The sequence below is a fragment of the Nelumbo lutea genome, chromosome 2 (genome assembly GCF_056320005.1).
Source record: "Nelumbo lutea isolate HS-2025 chromosome 2, American lotus-T2T, whole genome shotgun sequence".
Classification (NCBI taxonomy): domain Eukaryota; kingdom Viridiplantae; phylum Streptophyta; class Magnoliopsida; order Proteales; family Nelumbonaceae; genus Nelumbo; species Nelumbo lutea.
The window spans coordinates 68,483,753-68,510,980 of NC_142685.1; the positions used below are offsets into that span (position 1 = coordinate 68,483,753).

The following is a 27,228-nucleotide window of genomic DNA, read 5'->3' on the forward strand; positions in this document are numbered from 1 at the left end:
ACTTAAAATGAAAAACTTCATGAATAATGTGACTAAAAAATACCTTCTAAGACATCTTAACCTATGAATTTAATAAAAGCACAATATTCAAATCAACTTTACTAATAGATACATATTAATTTTATGTAGATGTAAGCATATATATTTACATATTATCAGATAACTCTGAATGGAGCCATATTTGACCCAATTAGAAACAGATCAAACTCAGATCGCCTTAATCAAATCATATCTGAATTTGAATTTGGACAAATGGATCTCATTTTCCCTCCTATGCAAAAATTTCACCCACAACAGATAATTGTTCCCAATCAGCCCTCAAGAAAGCACCTTAGGGTACAAAACGCCATTTACCCAATGTTGGTCACAGTTGTCTGGGGTCTTAGGTGGGGTGGACTGGATATGGAACTATGAACCAAAACTCTAGATTTTTTCCATCTTTCAAAATTTAAACTCAAACCTGCACTCTCATGTTTTGCCAGCCTGAAATTTCCATTACACCAAGCAACGGCATTTTAGGATACAAAGTAAAATAAAAATGTATAAAGACACCTCAATAAGATTTGGTAATAAAGCTCAGTCCACCATATTCACTTATTGATAACTCGCAACAAAGAAACTATATTAATTTCAAAATAGGTGCAGGATAAGATAAATGTTCAAGAGAGTGATCCACAGAGCTAGACCTGGAAGCAGTCAAGCCCAATTTTGATGGATTGCCCCATCATTCAGAATGGAGACATTATAAATGCATTATCTACACCAGCCTTAGAAAAGCAAGAAGGCCAAGGCAGGACGGGTTACAACTGAACAGATTGGCATCAGAATTAGAAAAGCCCTTTTCAGAGGAAGAAGTGTGTGAAGCAATTTTGAAAGGTGAGAATGGGTAGTTACCAGGTTCATTTACGAGTCTCAGATTGAAAGTCCACAAAAAGCAACAATTTTATTGGCTGGGGAAAGGGAATCTGATAAGTGCAGGGTCAGGAAAGGTTTAGATGAGAAGCCTCAAAAGATCAAGGATGGTGAGTCAGAAAATGTGGCCTTTGTGCACCCTCTTGTTGAAGAGGTGGCTGAATGTGGGGGAGTCTACATCTAAAGGGGATGAAACAATGTTGTATTCATTGAAGATGAGGGGCAGAAGTCAGAGGATGGAAATGAGGATGAGGATGGCTTAGCAGATCAGGTCATGGTGTACAAAGAAAGGTACTTTTTGTTTTCAAAGGGTAGAGAAACTCGAAGATTTGAGGCAGAAAATGGCGTTCAAAGTCATCTCAACATTGATGAGATCAATGGTTTGTCAGAAGCTGTTAGTAATGACGATGGCACAGATTCTGAGGATTTGGTTGGGAGTGAGGAGTGATAAGAAAGAGTATATTCAGTAGTTTAAAAGGTGAGTTTGATGGTGCAGAAAGAGGTTCTGATGGATCTGTTAAAGAGGTGTTTGTAGGTAAACTAGGTTCGGACTTGTGTCAGAAGCGGGTAAAGTTTAACAACGATTAATAATTTAGTACACATAACCAAAGTCTTATCACAGTTGAAGGATGTCATTATTGGTGCAGGCCCTTGCAATAGAATCAAAAGGACTAACAAGGGGAAGCAGATGAGAAGTAAAGTGAGAAATCAAAAGAACTGAGGCAAACAAACATCAATGGATCAGGTTTGGAAGATGAAGCTAGTGTAGTTCTGTAGAAGGTGCTGAAGAGTAGAAAGATGAAACTTTGCTTGATTAAGTATGGTCAATTGAAAAGAGGAGAGCAATTTGCAAGAAAAGCTTTTAGGAGTTGGGAATCTGGAAAGATTGAGGGTGATAGTTTAAAGGAAAGCAGGGAAGTTGAGGATATTAAAGAGACTTGAAAGGAGGATTAGCTTATAGGTGTTAAGAGTCGGCTGTCAAAGGGTAGTTTGGTCCTTTTGTCTTATTTTAATTGATTAGTGTGATGTTTTTTATGTCTCACTTTTAAGTGTTATGTCCCATACTTAATTAGGGTGTAACTGTCATTGTATTTCATATTAGAAACATATAAATCAGCCTGGTCAACTAGAGAGACTAGATTTGAGTTCTCTCTAGATTGAACCATGGGTTCTCTCTCTCTCTCTCTCTCCTGCTTCTTCTACTCTCTTTCTCTCTCGTTCTAGGACTGAAACCAGTGCCAATCGAATCAATAACATGGTGTCAGAGCATTGGTAATCAGTCCAGAGATCAATCCAAAATTTTTCATCGCCTCTCACCTTACTGCTCTGAAGAGATCACATTGATCCTTCGGAGAATCAAAAGGATAACAGAAAAGAGTAGCCGTTTCCCTGTTTAGGAGGTTTTCATGCCTCCAGTTGGTGCTAAAGTAGGTGTTTAAGGTGGTTGCTAGAAACCCTCTAAATGATGAATCTAAGAGGGCTGTGTAGTGGACAGATAGTGCACAGTTGGTTTTTATGTAATAGTCAGCTTGTTTTTTTTCAAACCCATGGCAACCACAGAGGACAGTAGTGAACACAAATCCAGTGTTATGATTCTCCCTAATTATATGAATTTTCAACTGACCTCTATCAAATGGAATGGTGACAACTATGTGCCTTGGGCTAAGTCGGCGGAAGTCTTCCTTGGGGCTAAGAAGGTGAAACACGTGAAAGATGACAAACCCTTAGTTGATTCTCAAGAGTACAGTGAGTGGGAACAAGAAGATGCACAAACTACATGGTTGTGGAATAGCATAGAACCCCAAATTAGTGTGAATTTTATGTTTTTAGATACAGCCAAGGAGATTTGAGAGCATGCTAAGAAACTTTATTCTGGACAAAATAATACCAAGAGTACTTTAATCTGTGGTAGGGAAATCAAAGCCTAGGAGTATTATTATGCCATTATGAAATCTTCGGAATGAGTTGAATGTCTATCATTCCCTTACATCTGATGTCAAAATTTAGCAACAACAAAGGGAACAATTTGATGTGACTAGATTTTTAGTGGAAAGCCGATGAGAGCACAAATATTAGGCAGTTCTGCTCTTCCCTCCCTTGAGGAGGTGTTTGCTCGTCTCCGTAGGACTTCTATTTGGACCTTCAAAGAGCTCTACTATCTTTGATAGGTCTGCCTTTGCGGTTAAGGGTGTTCATTATACGGTTCATACCGTAAAACCAAACCAAATTTGTGATTTGGTTCGGGTCTATATTCATAACAGTTTGGTTTTGGTTTCACAAATTTGAAAATATGGTAATCATAGCAGAGGAGAACCCCCTATTTGCTAATGTTGTTCATTCATTCATTCCAATAAAATATCTTCTTAAAAGGCAATGAAAATTATAAAACCATTATTTTTATGAGAGAAATAAGAATTTCAGACCCTAACATAGACTTGTTCGGACTTGCCTTGAGGGGCATGGTCGGGGGCCCAGCCATTAGACTCAAAAAAAAAAGCAAAAAGCGCAAAATTTTAAAAGGTGCAAGGTGCATCAGGCGCACACCTAGGTGCACCAGGCGTGCGTCTTTTGAAAGGGGTGTGCCTAAGACCTAGGCAAGGCACATACCCCAAAATGCGCCTCACTTGTGCGCCTAGGTGCACCTTAGGCATGCCTTTTAAATCACTAATTGTTCTAATGTTCCTATTTTCAAAATTGTATAGGTCATTATTGTTAATATACTTCATTATTAACATATTTACATACTTGCTTGGTTTGGTCAGATTAAATATGAAGAAAAGATATATATGAATTCTTGTTTTGTCAACTTTGAATTTGTCAAAATCTATCATTTATGATGTTATTCAGTTATTCTCTTATTGATATTGATATCTATGTTATTCTAGTTTTGTTAATTAATTATTTTTCTATACTAGTTTTGTAGTCTAAAAAGCATAGAATGGTACAAAGTCCCCAAACCGTATTAGAAACCGCACCAAACCATAATAAAACGGTTTGGTTTGGTCTAAGAATTTCCCAAACCGTAATTTATTGGTTTGGTTTGAGAAATTCTCCAAACTGCACTAAACCAGACCACAAACACCCCTATTTGCAATGACAAGAGGGGGAGGAGACTAGGGAGTTCAGACAAGTCAGGATAGTGGTTCTATGCTTAACCATGGTGGTGGGTGTAATGGAGGTAGAGATTCAAGGGGGAGGTCGTGGTAGAGGACATAGTAATGGTTGCACCATTAATTTCTATTATGATCTATGTGGGCCACCCTCTACATGGACCAATCATGTGGTTTACAAGTGGTGGTAGTACAAGAGATGAAATTCAGCAAGTTGATCAGACACCTTTTACATCTACAGATGCTTCTAGGAAAGAAATGATGAGTGTTCCACATGACGAATATGAGCGGTTTCTTCAGGTTACCTTGTAGCAAAATACCGCTACCCTTGCCCACCAAGGGTTTTTTTTTTTTGAAACCGATTCGAGAGCGGTTTAGGGTTCCTCCACCCCCTGAACCGGTCAAACCCCCGATACACCCACTATGGGGGCATATAGGAGGGGTCCCGGAACGATACGTATCGGCCAACCTTAGTATTGTGTGACCCAAATTCCTACTCAATCTTATGTCTGTTAGTAAATTGACGAAGTCTCTTAATTGCTCTATCATTTTTTACCCCTCTTCTTGTGTTTTTCAAGATCTCAAGACAGGAATGAAGATTGATGGAGGGCATGAGGCTGGCAGATTGTATTATCTTGATGGCAGTGGTTCGACAATAGCTTTTTAGTCTTCTCTTTCTCCCCTCTAGTGGCATTGTAGGCTTGGTCATCCGTCTCACAAGGCACTTAAGTTACTCGTTCCATCATTGAGTCATCTTTCTACTTTGGAGTGACTCATGTCAATATGGGAAACATCATCGAGTTTCCTTCAATCCTAGAGGTGATAGTCGTATGTCGAGTCCTTTTGCTTTGGTTCATTCGGATATTTGGGGTCCAAATAAAATTGTGTTGTACAACAGTTACAAGTATTTTGTAATTTTTGTTGATGATTATAAAAGGATGACATGGCCTTATCTTATGAAAGAAATGAGTGAATTATTTTCCATTTCTTCCAAAAAATTTCATGCTGAAATCCACACTCTATTTGGTGTTTTTTTTTTATCAGCAAGAAAATTTTTAATTAAAACAGAGAAAATCAGTTACAATAGTTAAAGGTTGCAGAGAAGCATTAATCTAATCTACGACCACTTGCAATCAACTATAATTCTGCCCAGTAGAAAGAAGATCTATTTTCCCCTTGTTTTGCTAGGGTATCTGGTGTTTTTTTTATCAACAAGAAAATTTTTAATTAAAACAGAGAAAATCAGTTACAATAGTTAAAGGTTGCAGAGAAGCATTAATCTAATCTACAACCACTTGCAATCAACTACAATTCTGCCCAGTACAAAGAAGATCTATTTGCCCCTTGTTTTGCTAGGGTATCTGCCATCCCATTTGCATTCCGTTTGACCCAAACAAACTGAGAGTTGGTCCTCCTTGCGAGTATGTCAATTTCTCTGAAGATAACTCTGAGCTTCCAAGGTACTGATGTGATATTTTTAGCCCAAGAAATGACCAGTAGTGAGTCTCCTATTTACAAGTCTGTTGTACCCATATGCTCAACCATCTTTAGACCTTGAAGCAGGGCTAGAGGTTCAGCCTATATTGAATCACCAATACCTATTGGTCCTGAGAAGAGTGCCACCACCACACCCAAATGATTTCTAAACACACCCCCTATGCCTACCCTTCCTGGGTTAACAAAAGAACTCCCATCAAAGTTTAGTTTTAGTTTGTTCAGCGTAGGTGGCTTCCTTTCCACACTCACAATTACTTTGGGTGCATCTGCTTGTGCTACTTCAACCCACCTTCTTAGAATCTCATTCGTGGAGTAACTTTTGAATAGCTCCATGGTCTTCACCCAATGTATAGTTCTGATTTTTATGGCTTTAATAGCCCATATTGTAGCTGCCCTTGCTGCCTTCCATAAGCACTTCCCACTTTTCTTCCGTTGTCTCAGGAAGGAGGGGCTGGAAAGACTTACCACATCCTGTGGGGAAACCCATCTGCATCCAAAGAGAGAACAAACAACATTCTAAATACCAAAAACAAAAGAGCAGGATAAAGGCAAGTGGGTTAGGGTTTCACCACAATCCATACAAAGGACACACACATGAGGAGAGAGGCAATTGTTTGGCCTCCTTTTCTGTAGGTTGTAGCACATCACAAGTGTTTACCTTCCCTAGGAACACTTCCCAACATAAAGCTTGTACTTTTGGAGGGATCGGTTTACACCAATTTCTCTCACTAGGAAGTTCACCCTCATAGGACTAGTGTGAGTGAGCAAACCAAAGAAAGATGCACAGGAAAATAACCCATCAAAAGTTGAGGAGCAAACTCTACTATCAGCTATAGATTGGTCCAAGTAGACCCTCTCAAGTGTTGAGATCAAAAGCACTAGAGACTCACATTCATTTTCCCTCAACCCTCTTCTGAATCCAAAATCCCAAGACATACCCAAATCTAAAAGCAAACCAAACCTAGCAACAGATTTGTTTTTATGGTTTGAAAAGGAGTAGAGGTCCGAGAATTTAACCATAAGAGGCACATCCCCAACCCAAAGGTCTTCCCAGAATAAGACTTTATTGCCACAACCAACATCAAACCTGATAAATTGAAGAAAGGTTGATAATACCTCAAAGCTTGCCTTCCAGGGAGAATTTGGAGCTGCATTGGAAGCTAGTTTTGCATCCCAACCATTATATGCTTCACCATGAATGCTTTTAATGACCCTATGCCACAACCTATCTTCTTCACAAGGGAATCTCCACAACCATTTCCCTAGAAGGGCCTTATTTTCTTCAAAATGTTCCCTATACCTAGGCCACCCTACTCCTTAGGGTAACAAACTTGCTCCCACTTCACTTAAAGATCCTTCTTTTCATTGCCAGGTTCCCACAAAAAATCCCCCATAATCTTCTCCAACTTACTATCTATTTTCACCGGGATCTTAAAGGTGGAAAGAATGGTGTTCGCATAAAAATTCTTCATTCCGATAATGGCAGAGAGTACTTCTATACACTTTTTTCAGCAATATTTGGAACAACACAGCATTATTCATCAAACTTGCTATGCTTACACCCCCACAATAAAATGGAGTGGTTGAACAAAAGAATCGTCATCTACTTGAGATTGCTCAGTCACTTTTGCATCATGTGAGTGTTCCCAAGCATTTTGGAGTAATGTACTTGCATCATGTTCCCTTCCTAGTTTTATTTCCTACTTTATCTTCTTTTCCTCTCACTCCTAGGGTTTTTGGTTGTGTTTGTTTTGTTCATAATCTAGGGCCTGGGATGGACAAATTGGATGCACAATCTACAAAGTGTGTCTGTCTTGGCTATTTTAGGACCCAAAAAGGGTCTACGTAGTGTTTTAAAATTGAAAGGCACAAAAAAGTGCAAGGACCATTTTGCACCCAAGGTGCAAGGCAAGGTGTGTGCCTTTTTGAAGCAAGGCACAAAATGCCAAAAAAATCTTAAAAAAAACAAAAATAAATAAAAATAAAATGCAAATTATTAAAATATTACGAATATAAACTTAAATTTTAAACCTATTATCTCAAATTAAAATACATAAACATAACATGTAAAACATATTTAAAATGGAAATTTAAAAATAAAATCACGCATAACATATAAAATATATTCAAGAATGTAAGCTCTTAATCTCTTTATTCTTTTTCCCAATTGCATTACTTCAAATAGCTAATGTGATGTGTTAAAAATTATGCACTCTTGATGGCATAATGTATCAAACTCTTAATCCCTAAAAAAATAAAATAAAATAAAAATAAAAAATAATAATAATAATTTATAACTTTAAGTGTCTTTTAAATTATATCTTTTATTAGGATGAATGAATAAGCAACATTAACAAATATGGGGTTTTTACAGCTTTGCCAATGGTACTTTCCCAAATGCATATAGCTTGGAATAACCTTGTGTCCCTGTATATATTCTAGTAAGCAAGTATATTCATATATGTTGTATCTGCAATACCTCAGGTGTCGTCCCTAAGAAAAGGATCCTCTCCCATGCAACTCTCTGCCAGTGGATAGAATAGTGAAATCTATACTCCATACTTTAATGGCATAATGTATCAAGATACCTATGAACTCATCTCCTGCTGTAATCCAACAGGCAATTCTGAAGGTAATCAAGGAAAATTGTAATTATAATGATCAAACTCTGTTAGCAAATATCCTAAAATTACTCTCCTCAAAAATGGTCAAAAAACAGCAAGAGTATATCTCCAGTCTCCACATAATCTTTCTTTCTATTGATGAAGGGCAAAATTCCTCTCAAGAGTTCCTAAGCCTTCTAACCCACATCTGAACTGACATATCAGATATGCACTACCACCTAGAGTTGAGGGCCACAAAATAATTGTAAATCCTAGTAATGAAAACAGATAAACCACAATGGTGCACAACATTAGGTATATATATTCACAATTTCTCAAGCTCCAAGTTCTGTGAAAAAGAATAAAACATAAAAATACAAACATGAAATTAGAGTATCTTCAAAGCAATAGTGATATAGGATATCCAGAGTTATTCCTGCTTATCCTTGGAAATGCAACAGCTCACTTTGGAGTAACAATGTTGACTTAATGGGTTCATGGCTACATAAATAACCATAATGGAAATTGCAACTAAAGGTGTTCGCACATTAGCAATCAATTAGTAGTTGTATTGTGGATACTACCACTTATCAGTTTCATGTCTTACCACCACGTAGACCTCCATAAATATAAATCAAGTCACCAACAGCAGCTGCTGCATGCCTACAACGCCTAGTCAATTCAACTGCAGCATCTCCTCCAGCTGCATCGGCACTATATCTACCCGTCCTGGGACTAGTAACAACAGATTTTGTGTCACACCAGACTCCAGCTGCAGTATCCAGCACTACAAAGAGAAACACTGTACATGTAAGATGATTGTACAGAATCAACAATTGTAATAAGACAAGAATCCTTCACCTGCTTTATAAAAGAACAAATAGAAAGAACAAAATAACAGAAGATGTGAAATATTACATCTTCTATCTGTAATTCCATAGAAAAATTTGGGATTTAGGCCCATCTATTTTATTTAAGAACACAATAAGTTCAATATCATGGCTTTCCAAGTGATGAAATAGATAGATCAGAAGGTATTGTTGAGTGGAAAATAACAGAATCATATAGGGTCGAGTACCAAGCAACAGGAAATAAGGTAATAAAAATTCATTCATGTTGCAACCCACTCATTTGGAAGGGGTCAACTAGTCAACAAACACAAACTAATTGGTCAATACACATGATATGCTCACTTGGGATGACTCAGCATTAACTAAGTCAACTAGACAACCTAGTCAACCAAAGTCATTTTAAAATTTTATTTGTTTGTGTTTATCTGTAATTAGTTAAAATAAAATCATATATACTATTATTTGGTACATTCATTCTAATTACTTTAAGCATTTTAATTGCACATGAATGGTTGATGGTATATAAAATGAATAAGGCAATAATAAGAGAAAACAGTGGAAGAGTTTTTTTTAGATAAGTAAACAAGTATTTATTAAATACCAAGAGAATAAGCATTAGAAGCATCCCACAGAGAGGCACTCTCACACAAACTTGATAATAAAAGTACCAAAAACAATTACAGCTGAGCCCAATGCAAACTGTCCCTATTGACCCCTTGTTTAGCTAACCATCTGCCATATCATTAGCTGTTCTCCTAACCATCTGTCCCTATTCATAATTTAAAATTTCTCATCTCATCCCTAAAACACCAAACAATAGACTCAGGATCCTTCAGCCACCCTATCACCATTTTTGAGTCCCCTTCAATCTCCATTCCACCTTAATGGAATCCCCCACTCCCACTAGACCGGAAAATAGTGCAATGATAATCCCTTCTTTATTTATCAGCACCCCCCCCAATGCCTCAAGGGCCTGGGTTGCCTTGACTGCTCCCATCAAAATGTAGTTTTACGAAGTCTGCAACTGGGGTTTTCCAATTAAAGTCTTTTCTTCTTTTTTGGAAGAACTTCTGGCCACTACCCCCCAATTTCCCCAAATATCATCATAGGACCAAGACGAAAAAAATCCACGGTCCTAAGCCAATGGATCACTCTTACCAATATGCAGTCTATTATCGCTTCTATGCATCTCTCCTTTCCTGAGAAAATTCTGTTATTTCTTTCTTCCCAGAGAGTCCATATTATCGCTGCTCTATCACTTTTCCACATAATCCTACCACTCCTTTTAGGCAGAACAAAGGTTCAAGGGTCAAAAATCTTATCTACCTCCATTGGCAAAGACCACCTGCAACCAAACAAAGAGAAAAGCCAACCCCATATATTAGCAGCAAGGGACAAGATATTAGTAAGTGGTAACAATTTTCTTCATTGGATTTACAAAGGGTGCACCAGTAGGGATAAGCATAAAAAGGGTCTTCTTTTTTGTAGAAAGCCCATAGTGTTGATCTTCCCATGGTACGCTTCCCAACAAAAGTTTCCAATTGGTAGGGACAGGCCAATACCACACTTCTTTAGTTGGGAAAGGTTGAGGAGAAGACAAACAAAGAGAGTTGAAAAGAGAAGCACAAGAAAAAAGACCTTTAGGATGAGGAACCTAGATACGCTATCCGGTTTGGTAGGATCCAAGCAGATGGAGTAAAGAAGTTGCAAAGGCCCATTCAACTCTACCATTTCAGCATCCCTCAACTCTCTTTAGAAACCAAAATCCCAATTATGATTCAATGGAAGGATAGGAGGAACAATATAATCCAAGACACGCTTGTTTTTGTACAAGGAAACTGAGTAAAGGGAAGGGAACAGATCCTTAAGAGTTGAAGAACCAACCCAAAAATCTTCCCAAAACTTCACAGCCTCCCTGGAACACACATCATACCTGATGAAGCTGAGAAACTGGTGAAGAAATCATAATTGTCAAGGCGACGCCTAGGCGACAAGGCACCCTTGGAGTCTCGCCTCTCCTAATCACCAAGCAGTTTTCTATAGAGTGTTATAACAAACTTTTATATTCTTAATTTTTTGAGGTTATAATTATAAAATAGACATTTTTAAACTAAAATACTCTTTTTGTATGTTTATATACTATGTTCTTTTTGTTATTTTCTTATTTTTAGGGTTTAATCAACACAAACATTGCTAAATGCTGTATTGAACCCTAAAGACTTCAAAACCTGAACCAATAAGTAAGAAAGAACATAAAATGCTGTCTAATGAACACATTTTATTTTTTTTCTTTACTAATTTTGTGTTTTTATATACTAAATTCTTCTTCTTTTCCTATAACAGAAATAGGGGTTCAGCACCTATATATTTTGATTTTTCTTTTCTTTCTTTTTCTTCTCAAGAATATGTTGGAATATGTTGATTTTCTATACTTTAACATTAAGTTTATACTTTTCTTATGAAAATTATGAATATTTATTAAGGAAATATGATTATGGAACCTAGGGAACTACCCTAGGATACATGTTTTTACTTGAAAAAAAATCCATCGCCTGGGGACGCCTAGGCGCCCCCTGTCACCTAGCCTCGCCTTGGCACCTTGAAAACTATGGAAGAAATCCATGAATAGCTTTCCATGGTGAGGCCATGGTAGCCCGAAGAGAAACTCCTGCATCCCATCCAGAGTTCATCCTACCATGAATTCTAGTAATCACCTGGTGCCACAATCTGTCCCTCTCCAAAGGCCACCTCCAAATCCATTTACCTAACAAAGCAAAGTTCTTTTTATTTACATTACCCAAACCCAACCCTCCCTCCTTTAGATATTTAGTCACGATTTTCCATCTCAATAGGTGATCTTTTTTCTCCTCCCCTGGTTCCCTTAGGAAATCCCTCCTTACCTTCTCAATCTTCCTAGCTTCCTTCTATGGAATCCTTAACACTGACAAATAATATAATGGCAGGTTTGCTAGAATTGATCTAATCAAAGTAATTCTCCCACCCAAAGATATGTAGTTCCTCTTCCACGCTACTGTCTTCTGCACACCTTTCTAAAATTGGCGACTAAAAACTACTCTCTTTAGGATTTGCTCCTAAAGGAAGCCCCAAGTAGGTCACAGGCCAACTAGAAATGGAACACTAAATCCTCTCTACAATAGCATCTAGTTCTCTATCCCCCTAATTAATCCTCACAATGCAACTCTTTTCAAAATAAACTTCGAAATTCAAGAAAGCTTCAAATTTTTTCACCAAACTCTTCATATGCCCTACCAACCTTTATTCATTCCCTTCACAAAATATTAGAGTTCTTCCAATTAGTTGTATGCTGGTAAAAGTAGCCATAGACAAAGGGACAACCAAATAATCAAAGGTTGCACTCTTTCTTTGAAAAACAAACGCGTTATTCCCTATCCTAGCCCACCCAGCCTGCCTTTTTCTATATTTTCTAAACAAAGATTGTAAATCAAATTTTATATATCATTCTTTTACTGCATTCTTGTAATGACATTAACTTATGAATGACAATGCCTTGTATTTTTTTGATCAATAACATCACTTTATTGCTTTAATAAAGAAAGAATAATATATACAAATCAATGTCTTATATTTAGAACACATCTTTTGCAATCGACCAGTCAGCACCTAGACACCAACTAGTCATCACATTGACTAGGGATGCAAAAATGCTTTTTTTTTTTATAATTGCAGAAATGCTAATAATTGCCCCACTGCATTAATGACACTGATATGTATATAATAAGTTAATAACACATACACACATGAATACAACTCCACACCAAGCCAGGCCTAGAAGCATTGGGCCCAAGCCCAAAAAAATGTGGGCTGAACTAGGAACCCCTAATCCAAGGCTTGGACAAATAAAACCTTACTATTTTTTATCCAAAAAAAATATATCACCTCTATTCCAAAGGCTTGCACAAATTTATTATTGTACACAGTCTCAAGACAAAACTTCATAAAAAACATAATGCACCTTCCTCCACAAAAGCTTTTGCTCAAAACCACTGAATCCCGCCAATTTAACTATGATTTTTGCATTGACTTATCTGTGTCATCACAATCCATGCATGCTCAAGTGATATTATGAGATCCACTTTGATAGACAAGTCTATAATTTGTATATTTGCATTGATATGGGATCATAGGTAGAAACCCCTAGAGTACCAAAAAGAGAACCAAGGGAGAAACAAATGAGATTTTTGATAAAGAGTTCAACAATCATCAATCTATAGCAGTAGAAGGCGACTGTGTAATGACAGGAAACTGATACCTTTTCTCATCTTAGTAACTATGCCTATCTAGTCTTGAAATCCTTGGCCAGGCACAAGGACATCTTAAAAAACAAAAATAAAACAAAAAACAAAAAAATAAATAAATAAAATTCTAGTAGTCAAAATCCATTGGGACATCTCATATAGTACTCTACAAATGCAAAGGAGGAATAATATGGTGCTATGTGTGCTTAAAAGTGATGACACGAGTTTAGAACCAACACAAGGAAAAATCCCCTGAAATATGGCACATGAAGGCTGCAGTAAACAGGAAGAGAATGGTAGAGAAGATGGAAAAGAAAAAACATAACAATCCAAGGATAGAGTGACCACTTAAGCATGAAGGAACCACATGTTTGAGATCTATGAAGACAGGGAAGTACCTGCTACACTTGATGAATCTTCTACCATGCGGCCACCACCAAGTGCCCCTCCGGATACATGAAGCCGTGCATTTACGAAAACCTAGAAAAAATGAAATGTAGGTGAAAATAAAGAAATAAAATGCAAGTGGGTTCTGTTTCAAAAGGACGAGATAAAAATAAAACCAACCGCTGCATGTTGATATCTTGGTGATGGAGAGACGCCAGGTGCTATGGCCCACTCCCAACGACCATCCCTATGTTTGGCAAGACCATATGCCTGAGCCAGCGGCTACAAGAACAATAAAAGGAAAAAATAAAGAGTTGTATAGTTTTTTATACTACAAAGACATACTGATAGAAAAGATTAATTAACAGAAAACTCATTGAGTAACGGATATGGTACATCTCTTAAACTAAAAGCTAATTTTTTCTTTTTTTTTCTTTTTTTTTTTTTTTTTTGAGAATATGTTAAGTATACTTTCATTAAAAAACAGAGACCTTACAATAATCAAGAACTAAACCGCCATTCCTTTTGTGTTTACAAAAAGATTTTCATAATCAAACAGAGAACTTAATTTGATCTATCCCTTCTTATCTGATGAGCTGCTGTCCAGCAGTCCAGGAAAATAGTTTGCCCACTATTTTTTGCCACTCATCCTCAATTTGACAGCCTTTGTTCCAAAAGACTCTTGAGTTCATCCAATTTATTCATGATACATACAACATCAACAATATTATCAACAGGTCAACTTTGTTCACATAGTTGTCAAGGGCCTCAAGGAGTCTAGGGCAATTCAGGGTGATAGTGGGGCACCTAGTCAATGCCTAAGCCATAAGAATTTAATAAAATAAACCAACAACTTTTGACTAGTTCTCTCAAAAAAAATGTTCAAGACATGAATAATTGCACTAGAAAGGTGGAACAAAGAAGCAAAACTACAACCACTACTTCAAATCTCCCTCATCAATCAACCTCTTGAAATGATTCATAGATCTAATGTGATTGGCAGCTCCACATGACACACAATCTTCAATGAGTAACAACTTCCAAGCTCTAAGTATGGCATCCATAAAGGTTTTATACATTTTTACAAGGTTAACATCATAACAAAAAAAATCAATATATTTCATAATATTTCCATGATATATTTTCACTTCCAAGGGTATCAAACAAAATACTACTAGAGTCAACATATTCCCCAATGAAAACTACTGGCACAATGTGCTTTGGTGGTTTTAGAGTTGTTGTTCTCTTAGGTGATTCCTGGCACAATGTGGAGTACACAAGATTTTTTATGGTAAAAGTAAAAATCATTGAAAAGAAAAAGATAGAAAAAGGTGAAGATATTTCACCACAAAGAATTACATCAAAAGATGCTCCAGCCACAAAAGAAGCAAAAGAATAAACTACCAGTTACAAACTTGGGAGGATCTCTAGTTACAAGAGACTCGTCTTAAACTGCAGTTCCCTCTGTTTTATACCCTGTCTAACTACAATCTTGAGCCTGTCTCTGAAATTGGGACACCCTCCCCCTTTGAGATAAACTGGGACTTTGGTTTTAGGAGCAGCTTGAGGGTTAATAAATGTGAATCCCTTGTTGAGTTACTGGCCAAATTGGACTGTCTTTTTGGACCAAAATTTGGAGGACAGTAGAATATGGTCAATCTCTTCCAATGGTTTCTTTACCTGTGCATCGCTCTTCAAAGCCCTCATAAAGTCCAATCCTCTGGGGGAGAACTTCCTAGTGAAAGATTTTTGATAAATACTTGTGGCACGCTCCAAAAAAGAAGGCCTAATAATGACTATATTCTCATATGTGCTTTCTTTGCAAAACAAGTGATGAAACCACTCCCCACTTACTAATTTCTGTGCTTTGTGTTTGGGAGTACTACTCTATCTTTGGTTACAGGTGAGTTCCTCCTCAAGATGTGAGTCTCTTCAATCCAAGCTTCCTAAGACAACCAAGGAAGAGAGGGACAATTATGTGGAGGACAGTCAGCACAGCAGTGGTTAGAACTTGGAACTATATGGGAAGAAAGGAATGAGAAAAGCAGGTCTAAGGAGGAGATAATAGAGAGTACAAATGTTACAGTTGCACATTGGGAAAAGACAATAAAAAAATTTCAAATATTCTCAGCAGATGAAATAATAAGAACATGGGCTGATGTGGTACAATCTTTCAAAGAAAAAGATAGGGTGATCTTGAAATGGAAATCTCCAGCAAACAATAGAACAAAACTGAATTTTGATGGGAGTGTTTAGAGACTCCTCAGGCAGGGTGGTGGCTTTGTAATCAGGACCTAGTGGAGTTGGAGATTTGTTGAAAGCTGAACTGTTGAGTTTGCTACAAAGAGTAAGATTAGAAAAGCTATCTAGCTTCCAATAGTTGAAAGTAGAAGGGGGTTCAAAACTGGTCATATCTTGGACAGGGTGCAACTGCCCAGTCCCTTGGATCTACAGGCACACCGCCTTTAGGGAGATAGAATGCCTATAAAGGGAGTTGAATATCACCTTTAATTGGGTTAGAAGAACTACAAATGGGATGGTGAACTCACTATTTAATAAAAAATAGTGATCCATTTTGTAATTTTGGGTTGTTGGAATCCTCCAACCTGTTTGTACTAACTCTCAGTCACATATTTAATAAAACTTTCTTTACTTAACCAATAAATAAATAAATAAACTACATGTTACAAAATTCTAAAGTCAACCACAAGGGCACAACTCCCCAAAATCAATACTGCTCAAATTTTGAACTCAAAATGAGCAAGGGCCCAATCAACAATTGAAGGCCCAATGACTAACTTGACTTCACTTGTCTTGTCTTCAAAAATCGCTGGTTTCATTCCCTCCAAATGCTCCAACAGACCACAAAAGGAATGATGCTCCAAAAGATTTTAGCTTTGTTGCTGTCTGCCAATTTTGGCTACTTGGAGAAGATCTCCTTACGATGAACCAGAGTCAGCAAAGACACTTCAAATAATACAGAGAAGAAAGAGAAAACCACCTGCCCTAGATTGAATTAATAAATGAAATGCATCTTCCTCATGCTCTTTGCACATGACGCATCTAGTTGGAAAAATCCCCTTGACTTGAAGTGATCTATAGTGAGAAACTGAGAATACTACCCAGCAAAAGTAACTAAGTGGAAGCCCTGAGGAGGATTTGGATTTCTCGAAACACCTAAGATGCTGCTATTCTCCATCTGACCTTTCATCAAAGTATTATGAAAAGATTTAATAGAAAATTCCCCATCTCTACACACTCTTTCCACCACCTGGCATCAGGTTTACAAACATCCACCTTGACTTCTTCCAACCTGGCAAATAATGTTGCACATTCATCCAACTCTCCATCCAATCATGGATGTCTGAAAATTGAAGACCACAGTACCACACAACTTGATTTCTTCTTACTTCAAAACACAAACTTACAAAAACATTCTCCACGCTCAACTTGTACAACCAAGGGCAAACCTCACACAACTTTCCATTTCTACACCATGCATCTTCCTAGAATCCTAATCTACTACACCCCCCACAACAAACTTGGAGCAGCTGGAAAATTCTGTCTAGCAATCACTTTGCAAACATTCACCCCATAAGAAGACACCTCTCTCATATCTCAAGCAAAATTCACCCATCTTCTTAGGCAACAATATATAGATATGTGGAGAAGCAGTATTACCACTTAATGGACATGATGACCAACTTGAGCCAGCTCAAAATTCTTTTCAGACATGACATGAAATCTTAGCTTTTGTTTGTGTAATAGTGTTTGGTTGATTCATTATAATCATTAGCACTTTTTTTGAATTTCAACTTTACTTATTCTTTTATGTAACCTTAACTACTAAAGTTTACGGGACAACTTTGCAGCACATTGTTTTGTCTATTAACCTTATTTTATTGGCTATTTTCATGATTTGGAATAAGATAATAATCTATAAGGGTGCACCTATGCTTCTTTTATAAAAACGCCATTATCTGAGCTCTTGGTAGGGGTCGGCCTTGGGTAATTTTTTTTGTGATTGGTTACATACCTAACCTATGCTTCGTTTCATAATTATCATTGTATGTTTCCATATATTTCATGATATTTCCGCTTTCCACCATATTCCATATATATGATTTCTCATGTTTTTGATTTCTACAATTTCCACCATATTCCATATATAAATTTTTTTTGTGATTGGTTACATACCTAAGCCTATGCTTCCTTCCTTTCATAATTATCATTGTATGTTTCCATATATTTCATGATATTTCCACTTTCCACCATATTCCATATATATGATTTCTCATGTTTTTGATTTGTATGATTTCCATATATCTTATGCCAAATGTGACACGTATGGTTGAGTCCAAGGTATTTGTTTTTAAGGAAGGAAATCAGGAGATGTGATCAGTTCTGGTTGAAGATCAGGGAAGTAGGGAATGCAACGATTTTCTTGGATCTGAACCTGATTGAATGGTTTAAGGGTTTCATCGATGGTGCAATTTATATAGACTCAAAAGCACATTGGAAGGATCCAATTAAAATTCCAAGCAAAAGATTTGTAAGTGGAGAGGAAGGAAAATGCTAAAGGAATATTTATCTGCTGCAAGGATTTTTTTTGAAAACAAGGATGACAATTGATTTTTATTCCTCAAGGGAGAGAAGGTCAAAGGGATGGATGGATTTTACTTCCCTCTTACAAGAGCAGGTTGTTAGATTCAAACAAGAGAAGGCAAGCGAACGATGGAAAGATTTGCTGATTGCGAAATCATCTACAGGAAGTGGCAGGTTGGGACTTGTTAAGGAAACTATTAAGAAGTTTTTTTAAGATCGAGGACTCAAGCTTAATTTTCCCGTTTGGACATGATTCGGCTCTATTTGATTTTGGCATCACATGATTCGCATCATATAACTTTACGGCAGTCTCGATCTCTACAGTCCAGGGGGTGTTTCAAGTGGAAAGATGGGTTCCCTCTTGTAATCAGATATCAGTAGAGACAGACAGGTTAGTGGTTAGACGTTTTGGATTACTGATCAACTTGTGGTGCAAAGAGGTTTTGGTGAAGGTCGCAGAACTTTGCAGAGCTGTGTTGGAAGCAGCCAATTTGCATGATCCCTTGAGTGATTGTAGTTAAATCTAATGGTCTCTGGTTGTGGAGTCAGGGGCATGAGGTTGAAGGTGATGACATGGCAGGGTGGATTACACATGGTGGTAGAGTTAACAAGAATGAAATGGGTCAGTGGATTAGTTGTGCTGGGGAAGGGGAAAGGGCAATTGGAAAAGAAGTTGGTTCCCAGGGAGGAACTACAATGGATGATGTTGAGCAGTTTGCAGCTCAACCACCAAGGAACACTGTTATGGGAAGTGGAAAAGAGGAAGTTAATGTTGTAGAGAAGTCTAAGGAGCCAAATTCTAATAGCTTTCTGTTGGTTCAACCAGAGGGTGGTCCAGACCAATAGTTGAATGTTTTCAAGGAGTCACGTGACTCGGGTTTGCCCCAAGCTTGTTTGAATGGTAATAGCACATTGATAGACAATGGCGGTGGTCTATCCTCGTCTTCTCCTTCTCAGAGGCATAGGTGCAAGAAGGAGGCTGGTTACGAAAAAGATATTTCAAAAGTTCAGACTTTCTCTTAACAGGATACGGATGGATTTGTTGCATTTGCATGGTGCACAACTTACTATTCCTACAAGAATAAAGAGAGGATCATAAAGAAAGGCAACTCAAAAACAAAGATGGCGAGGACTGTTGACAGATCCAGGGCGAGTTCTCGGCAATGTAAGGTTGGAAAAGGAAAGCAAGAAGCTCATCCAATTGTGTTGACTGCATTGGAAAAGGCAATAGAAAAGAAGGTTCCTCATTGAATGTGATGAAGGTCCAATGAACAGCATGGATCTTAAGAATGGGAATCTAATTGTGGCAGGTGGAACAGTGGCAGATGTGTGTCCACAGGAGGAGATGGAATCTGAAGCTGGAATTTATGAGGGGGTCATGCATGACTTTTATCAGTTTATGGCAGTGGAGATATTGGCAAGAAGGATGAAAAAGGGAGGAAGAGAGGGAAGAGGTTTTTAAAGACAGAATGAATGAAAGGAAAAGGGAGGGTGAGAAAGATGGTGGGGTAGCAGAGATGTCAGGTTCAAAAGTTTATGAGAGAAAAAGAATAGAACTTTTCTGCTGGACAAAGATAAGGAAAAGGAAGTGGAACTGGATTACTGGAGGCCGATCTGTTAGAGGAGGAAGACAGAATTTTTTTTATGAAACTCATGAAGTTGGTAAGGAAATGGACTTGGGGACAGTGGTTAAAAAAGAAGTGGAAGTAAGCAAAACTTTGGGCTTATTTTTTCTTGGAGAGGAGGAATTTGCAAGGAAGACATTCAGGGAGATAGAAGAAGAAGATTGTAGGGAAGAAATCAATGGAAAGTCGGATAAGAGAGGGTTCACAAGTACATTGGTGGAAAAAAAGGCTTTAAGAGTACTGAAGTTGAAGTTGATGCTTGAGTAGATGTTGGAGTGTGGGAGGCAGTTCAAACTTTTGAGATAAATGCAGTGGTTGAATTAGAAAGATTTATTGACTGTTCTAAGGGGATATGATTAAGTGAACAGATGCCTAGTGCAGTAAGAAGATTTAGGAACAAGAAGCAACTCAGAACCTTTCAAGTTTCAACAGTTTCCAGTATTTATGAAGAAATTTATGAAAGCCGGGAAGGAGAGAATGCATTTTTACAATTAGGGTGGGATGTCAGGGGTTTTTGAGGGGTTTGAATTGAAGTTGGGTGTTTCTATTGTTTGGTAGAGATTAGGGTTGGGGGTAATCTTTGTCTCATGAGTGTGGGTCCTTGGGGCTTGTTTTTGAATGGGTTCCCTTTTTGTCTTTCTCTTTAGTCAGAAGGGTCTTTGGTTGCATTTGGGTTTGGTCTTTTCAGGACTGTTGCTGGTTCTGGCTTGGTTTGTTTCTTGGGAGATTTGATTGGATTTTGTTGTATTTTTTTTTTGGTGGGCAATGCCTAATCACCTCTTGATGTAATATTTTTTCTTAATAAATTTTACTTTTCATTTATCTTCAAAAAGAATAACCTTTATAACATTTCAACGTGTTTCCTATATTTGGAAGACCAATATTTTTTTATCAGCAACTCAGAAATTTTATTAAGATTAAAAAAGACAAAGATTACAACAAGAGGTTGTTAAAACTACAACCCAATACAAAAAGAATCCCATCGCTTTCAAAGACCAATATTTCCACCAACGCTGGTTTAAACCTTGATGGTACATAGGGCAAAGTAACATGATAAAATGTGTAAATCCAATTTATGAAGTTCCTCCATAAATTCCTTTTAAAATCATGCATTGTTAAAGGATAAACAAGTTAACTGTTAAAAATGTATGAAAACATATTACTGATCAAAAAATGTACAAAAATATACACTCCAAGAATCTACGGGTATCAAACATCATTGGAGTGGAAATTTTGTTAGCTCACCACACTGTTTGCATCCCTCCCTCCACAAAGCAGAAGAAGACCATCAGAACGAGCACTTGCTGTTGCATACCTAATCAAGAATATAAGGTAGAAACAAACTCAGGTTGAAAGAAAGAAAAACCAATCAAGGACTTCCACAACAAGAAGTCATTTGGTAAGCATTGAAATGGCTGAATTGAATTACTCATTGGTTTGTACTTGGAAAAAATAGTCAACTCAACTCAATTAAGCCTTATCCTAACTATAATAGTAATCAATCCAATATGTCATTCAGCCATTAAGGAGATCATAACCTATTAATGATTTATTCACTGATAAGACAGAGCAAAAAGTTGTTCATTTAGCCTAAGGATGCAAACACCCAATTTGAACAATTTATGCTGCATTGGGCCAGACCCATTCAAGTTTTAAAATGCTCAACTCAAGCCTGCCCAAGTTGCACCCCTAGTACAGCCACTTCATCTGTCATTAAATGGCCCCAAATAAATCACTTCGGTCACACCATTCCAAAAGCTTAAAAACAAAGACCAAAGCATATCAATGCATAATCATCCATCAGCAACTGCAAAGAAAGTATGAGTTGCCAAAAGTATGCAAAGCAGCAGATGTACTTTGTTTAATGTAAGCAAATAACCAATACTTCATGTTATACATGTACAACTAATTAACAAGATGAGAACCTGCAACAACGTACTTTGTTTAATGTAAGCAATAACCAATACTTCATGTTATAGATGTACAACTATATTAAATGCAAAATTAGGTCTATGGACAACTATATTAGAAACATGAGGTTTCAAAATAAGTACAACTAAAATAGAATAGATGCAATCTAAATTTAATAATAATAAAAGTGCAAGCCAGGGTACACTTAGGATTGGAGACCAAGAAATGACACAATGCACACAATGCAACCGCTTTCATTACCTGGGTTAATAATCCATAACAAAGGAGAGATTGAGGAAGTCACTCATAGAATTAGAACATGATGGGCAAAATGGAGGGTGCATCCAGAATCATATGTGATAAGACAAATACCACTTTGGCTAAAAGGAAAATTCTATAAAACAGTTGCGAGACCAGCTATGTTGCATGAAGCAAAAGTATTGTGCTTGGGCAGTTAAGTAACATCATGCAGAAAAACAAATGCATAGATGGATGAGTAGTAAAACCACAAAGGGCAGGGTTAGAAATGAAGTCATACAAAGGAACCTAGAAGTAGATTACTCCTTGGTGGCAATCCAAGATCTATAAGCTTTTGGACTCCAGTAGTTGAGAGAATTGAGAAAGCATTAGCTGGGTGGAAAAGAAAGTACGTTTCTCTAGGGGGGAAAATCACTTTGATAAAATCAACCTTGGCCAACCTACCTATCTACTTCATGACTGTATTTAGGATATCTCAAGCAGTTGTGAAGAGGGTGGAAAAGCTGATGAGAGATTTCCTGTGGGAATCAGGAGATAGAAAAAGGGACCATCTGATGAAATGGGAAAAGGTGGTAAAAAGGAAAGAGGAGGGAGTAGGGTATAGATAACATTAGTAAGAAAAACCTTGCTCTTTTCAGTAAGTGGTTGTGGTGTTTCCCTTTAGAGAATGACAGATTGTGGCATAAAATGGTCTCAAGTATTCATTGGCTGGCTAGGAATGGACGGGATGCCAGCATTCTGCAAAGAGCTAACCTTGCCATGCCATGGAAAGCAGTGCATGGTATCCTGCCCCAATTCCTTGAGAACGTCAAGTATGATTTGGCTTTCTGGTAATAGGATAAGTTTTTGGGAAGATGTGTGGGTTGGGAATGTTCAATGTTCCTTCAAAAGATTTGTTTCCTTCGCTGTTTGCTCTCTCTAATCTCAAGGAGAAACCTGTGTCCGATTTCTTTGGGTCTCCCTCCTCCCCTAGGGGGGGATGGAATTTGGAGCTTGTAAGAAACCTTCCAAAATTGGTGGAGTGTCTAGAGATGGGAATATATGTGGCCTGTATTCAGGACCTATCGATCAAGGCGACTCAGTGAGAGATGAATTTTTGGCTGCTATTATTAGGGAACAAAAAGCTAAGGTATGGGAATTATAGGCTGATTGTTGAAGGGGACTCAAAAATAGTCATTGGTTGGTTGAAAAAAGGAGAAGGGGTTCTATGGCAATTCAGAAAGGATTTCAGAAGATTCAAGATGATCTCAAGAATATGCAAATCCATTTAGGAGGTCTGCAAATGGGTTGGAAGATGGACTGGCTAAGCAAGGAACTCATAGGCAGCATTTGTTTTGGGCTCAATGTTAATTATGTGGGGGGATCTTTGCTGTAAAGGGACTTCAACCCAACAACTTCTTGTTGTACCTTTTTGTTCTTTAATCTTAATAAAATTTTCTTGAGTTGCTGATCAAAATATATATGTGATAAAATGAGATAAAGTAGATTGAGATAGCTTGGTCACATGCATAAAAGACCATCTACAGCACCCATTAAAAGAAGTGGTCTATTACAAGTTGAAGGGGCTAGAAGAATTAGGGCAGACCTAAAGGGACTTTGGTTGAAATAGTAAGAGGAGCAAAGAAATTCCTAGTCAAGAGTCTGAAGCAGTCAAGCATTTAAGCAAATCTTGAAAGGAGTTCAGTTGGAGTTTAATGTTGTTGTTGGTTTTGCCAGTTGTTGGGAGCATGGAGTTAGTGATGTGGGTTTGTAGTGGCATTTTGTTAATGGCGTGTTGAGCTCTTCTCATGGTGTTTGTTTTTCTCTATTAGTCAGGTTTGGGTGGCAGCTGTCAATTTGATTTGTGTCACACTATCACTATGTTTGGACGTGTGAGTTGGGTGTGAGTTTGGTTTAAGGGGTTGTCTTTTCTTTTTTTGAGGGTGATATCTTATCACCTCCAGATTTAACTGTGGATATGGCTTTAAATAGAATGAATTGGCAAAACAGGATTCACATAGCTGACCCCATATCCTTGTATCCTTCTTCCTTTTCTCTTAGTAATTTATTTTATTTATTACAAACAAAAAGGGTTTAAGTGCCCATAATTTAACAATGGGTATGGCATTGAACAGAACAGAATGGAGAAACAGAATTCATGTAACCGACCCCATATAGTTGAGACAAAGCTTAGATGATGCACAATGTTTTCACAATTACATGCAATCAGATCTTATAGAATCTGATAAAAAAACTTACATGCACGGAGGTGGACCTTCCCCTTCTGGCTCCAATTTGCGCCATTCATAAGGCTTCGCAGCAGTGTCTAGGGCCCATACATCAGCTAAAGGTCGCTTCCCTGTTTAACACGCACCAAAAATTTTACCAGCTTTTTTTTTGCAAGTATCAATTGTATTGTATTAGTACCAAAATTTTGCCACCTTTTATATAATGAGCAACAAGAGATAATAAAACAATTATTCAGCAACCAAGAGGTGGGAATTGTCTGCGCTAAAAGAACATGGTAGCTTACCATCATTTCCACCAATTGCCAAAAGAAACCTTTGCCCAACAAGAGCCATCACATGACCATAACGTGGCCCTGGACCAGGGCCTTGGACGACAACCCTAAGAAAAATGAATTTCATTTTTAACAAATAAAAAACACCTAAATTAAACGAAATATGAAATCAGTCCTATGTAAAAAACCTGTGCCATCTTGGTCGTTGCTGTGTAAGGTCTAGAACATGCAGATCCTCTGCAGACAGCCCAGCAGGACCAATTCCTCCCTGACTCAAATCATTGTTAAAGAGGGGAAAAGAGAGTATATAGATGAGTATCAATCTGTCAGTAGAAATAAAGGATTTTAATTACATTAACCAATATATGCATATCAGTAGATATTTAGTTTTACACCAACCTGAATAACTACCATTGTACCCACAGCAGTTGCCACATGTGCTGCCCTCGGCGAGGGTGGTTCTCCAAGAGGAGTAAGCCTGCAAAGAAGCTCATAAAGAAGCAAAGCAGTCAGCCGCATTACAACTATTTTAGACATTTCAAACATCCACAATGTTTTGCAACTTGATAAGATAAAAAGTAACACTCTGAAACATACCTAGACCATTTATTTGAATTAACATCATAACAGTGAACATCAGCAGTGGCACCTGCTAGTCCTGCAATCCAGGAAATCTGTTGTCACAAAAGGGCTTTAGAACAATTTTTTTTACTAGCATAAACTCTAGTTCTTATAGGAAGCTGAGTTGTGGATAAGCCAAAGTTTGTGGGTGTAATGAATTCAACTACATTGGAACATGATCTCTATATGTGAAACTTAAACGTGAAATTACTCAGTTAAGGTAAGATTAGGGTTCTATTACATAAACTAGAGAAGCGGTAAGCGAACAGAAATTCAGGGCGGGAAAACAATAATAGTAAGAAATATGGTAATGATAAGGCAAAATGGATCAATAGACATACGGATGCCAGCACTTCCGGCAGACGACGGTGGACCAGAAGCCGCAGAGTTGCCTTCTAGAGCAGTGGCACCACCAAACAAGATAAGTCGAGGGCCGATGTATCCAGCCGTTCCTTCTTCCCCAACGGCAGCAACCGCGGTCAACGTGTGACCGCATCTAGGCCCCGGCCCATCCTCTTTCTTCTCTATGTTCGCTTCAACGACAGAGTACGTGGGCGCCGGCCTCGGCCCGGCGACCGGAGCTTGCTGCACCTGAGGCGGCTGCTGCTGGGGCTGAGCTTGCGGCTGCTGTACCTGAGCCTGCTGCGGCTGCGACGTTGGAGTCACCGAAGACGCAGATTGCTCTCCTCCACCGAGCTGCTCTCCATGCCTGCTACTGTCCATAGACGAGATCGCTCCAGGGTCGTGATTATGCCCATGATCTTGACCGGACTCCGGCATCATCGACGAATCGACCTCCATTACGTCCGGCCTTCGGTGCTGCTGCCTTCCACGTTCCAGAGATCGGAGCTACGATTCTGCAAGATTAGCATTTCTTCTTTGTCCCATCCACATATCGAATAACCGCACAATTCAGCCCCACCTTCGCCGATTCAAGCCCACGAGATCATCAATAAAGGGCAATGAAACCCTCTCCTGGATTACCGATTGCCCGAGAACAAATCGAAATCCCGATAATTCGAAACCCGAAGACCTCCGGAGAAAATTAAATTTAGGTTTTCTCTCTTTCACTTCTATCTTTTCTCTTTCTGATTCCTCGAAACGGTCGAGAGGAATAGAAACCGGGTTGGGGCCTTCGGGGGAGAGGGAGGGGAGAAGAAAATCACAAAAGCAGTTAGGGCCAAGACAGCGAATGCCCGTCTCTCCTTCCACTTCTCTTTTTCTTTCTCTCTCTACTTTCTCTCTCCTCTCTTACCTTAATGATCCGGTGGTGATGTGTACGACCCACAACTCCGACGAATCCGTAGAACGCCGTCAGATGAGATGAGCGACGGCGGAAATGAAAAATTTATGTTACCGGCTGAGCCAGTACACCGGCTTCCATTAATAACCGTGGTTACCGGTTCCGCTCCTCAAATGGGAAGCGGGATCTGTTACTCACACGGCTCACACTCACATCCACCGTGCATTGAGAATATCTCCCGCGAATAATAATTAATACGTGAGATGCTCCCTAGGATGTGCGTGTAAGGCGCTATTTGTCAGGAGCAGATCCGGTCTCCTCAAATGGGGGTTCTGTGTCTGGAAGCTATTATGAAGTAGTATCCTATGTCATTGGTCACAGGTGATAATTCCCTTCTATTAAATGCTTTAATAGTTTTAGTTAACGTGGGGAAATCTAGAGTACAGCTATCTCCATGTACTAGACACGCAGCATATGGGGCCCACCGTGGTCCCCTGGTGCCCGGTTTTGATCGCCATCGAATGGTCAAGATTATTTTGGTCATACTACATACATGAGAAACGCCACATCTTGTCTAGTGGTCGTGCCTCCCATCATCTCTATCCAAACGCCACACCTTGTCCCAGTTGGTGATGGCGTGGAATCATCGTATAATGCAGTTAATCTCCATCAAGTGGGACCCATGGGACTTGATTGCTGCCGTTCAATCGTTGATCGCCTGTTCGATGGCAAGAACCGCTGAACAGGTGATGAAGCCTGTGGGTAAACCCAATCCAGGCCGTTGATTCGAAAAGGAGAGAATTCATGTGAGGTTGCCTTTTTAAGTTG

At 38.4% G+C, this 27,228-nt stretch overlaps 1 protein-coding gene across 1 annotated transcript in view; it reads right to left on the reverse strand.

Annotated features, from left to right (window-relative positions):
• Positions 1–26,427, reverse strand: part of LOC148871373 (serine/threonine-protein phosphatase BSL3-like) — a 45,000-nt gene extending 18,573 nt beyond the window's left edge. Inside the window, exons 1-10 of the mRNA XM_088967415.1 lie at positions 25,499–26,427; positions 25,134–25,194; positions 24,936–25,014; positions 24,725–24,804; positions 24,549–24,643; positions 24,275–24,374; positions 21,113–21,182; positions 13,818–13,919; positions 13,649–13,730; positions 8,730–8,909 (exon numbers count right to left, since the gene is read on the reverse strand). Of these exons, the coding sequence (XP_088823541.1) occupies positions 8,730–8,909; positions 13,649–13,730; positions 13,818–13,919; positions 21,113–21,182; positions 24,275–24,374; positions 24,549–24,643; positions 24,725–24,804; positions 24,936–25,014; positions 25,134–25,194; positions 25,499–25,958 (1,309 nt within the window). The 5' untranslated portion in view covers positions 25,959–26,427. The remainder of the gene's footprint in view (positions 1–8,729; positions 8,910–13,648; positions 13,731–13,817; positions 13,920–21,112; positions 21,183–24,274; positions 24,375–24,548; positions 24,644–24,724; positions 24,805–24,935; positions 25,015–25,133; positions 25,195–25,498) is intronic.
• Positions 26,428–27,228: the final 801 nt, after the last annotated feature.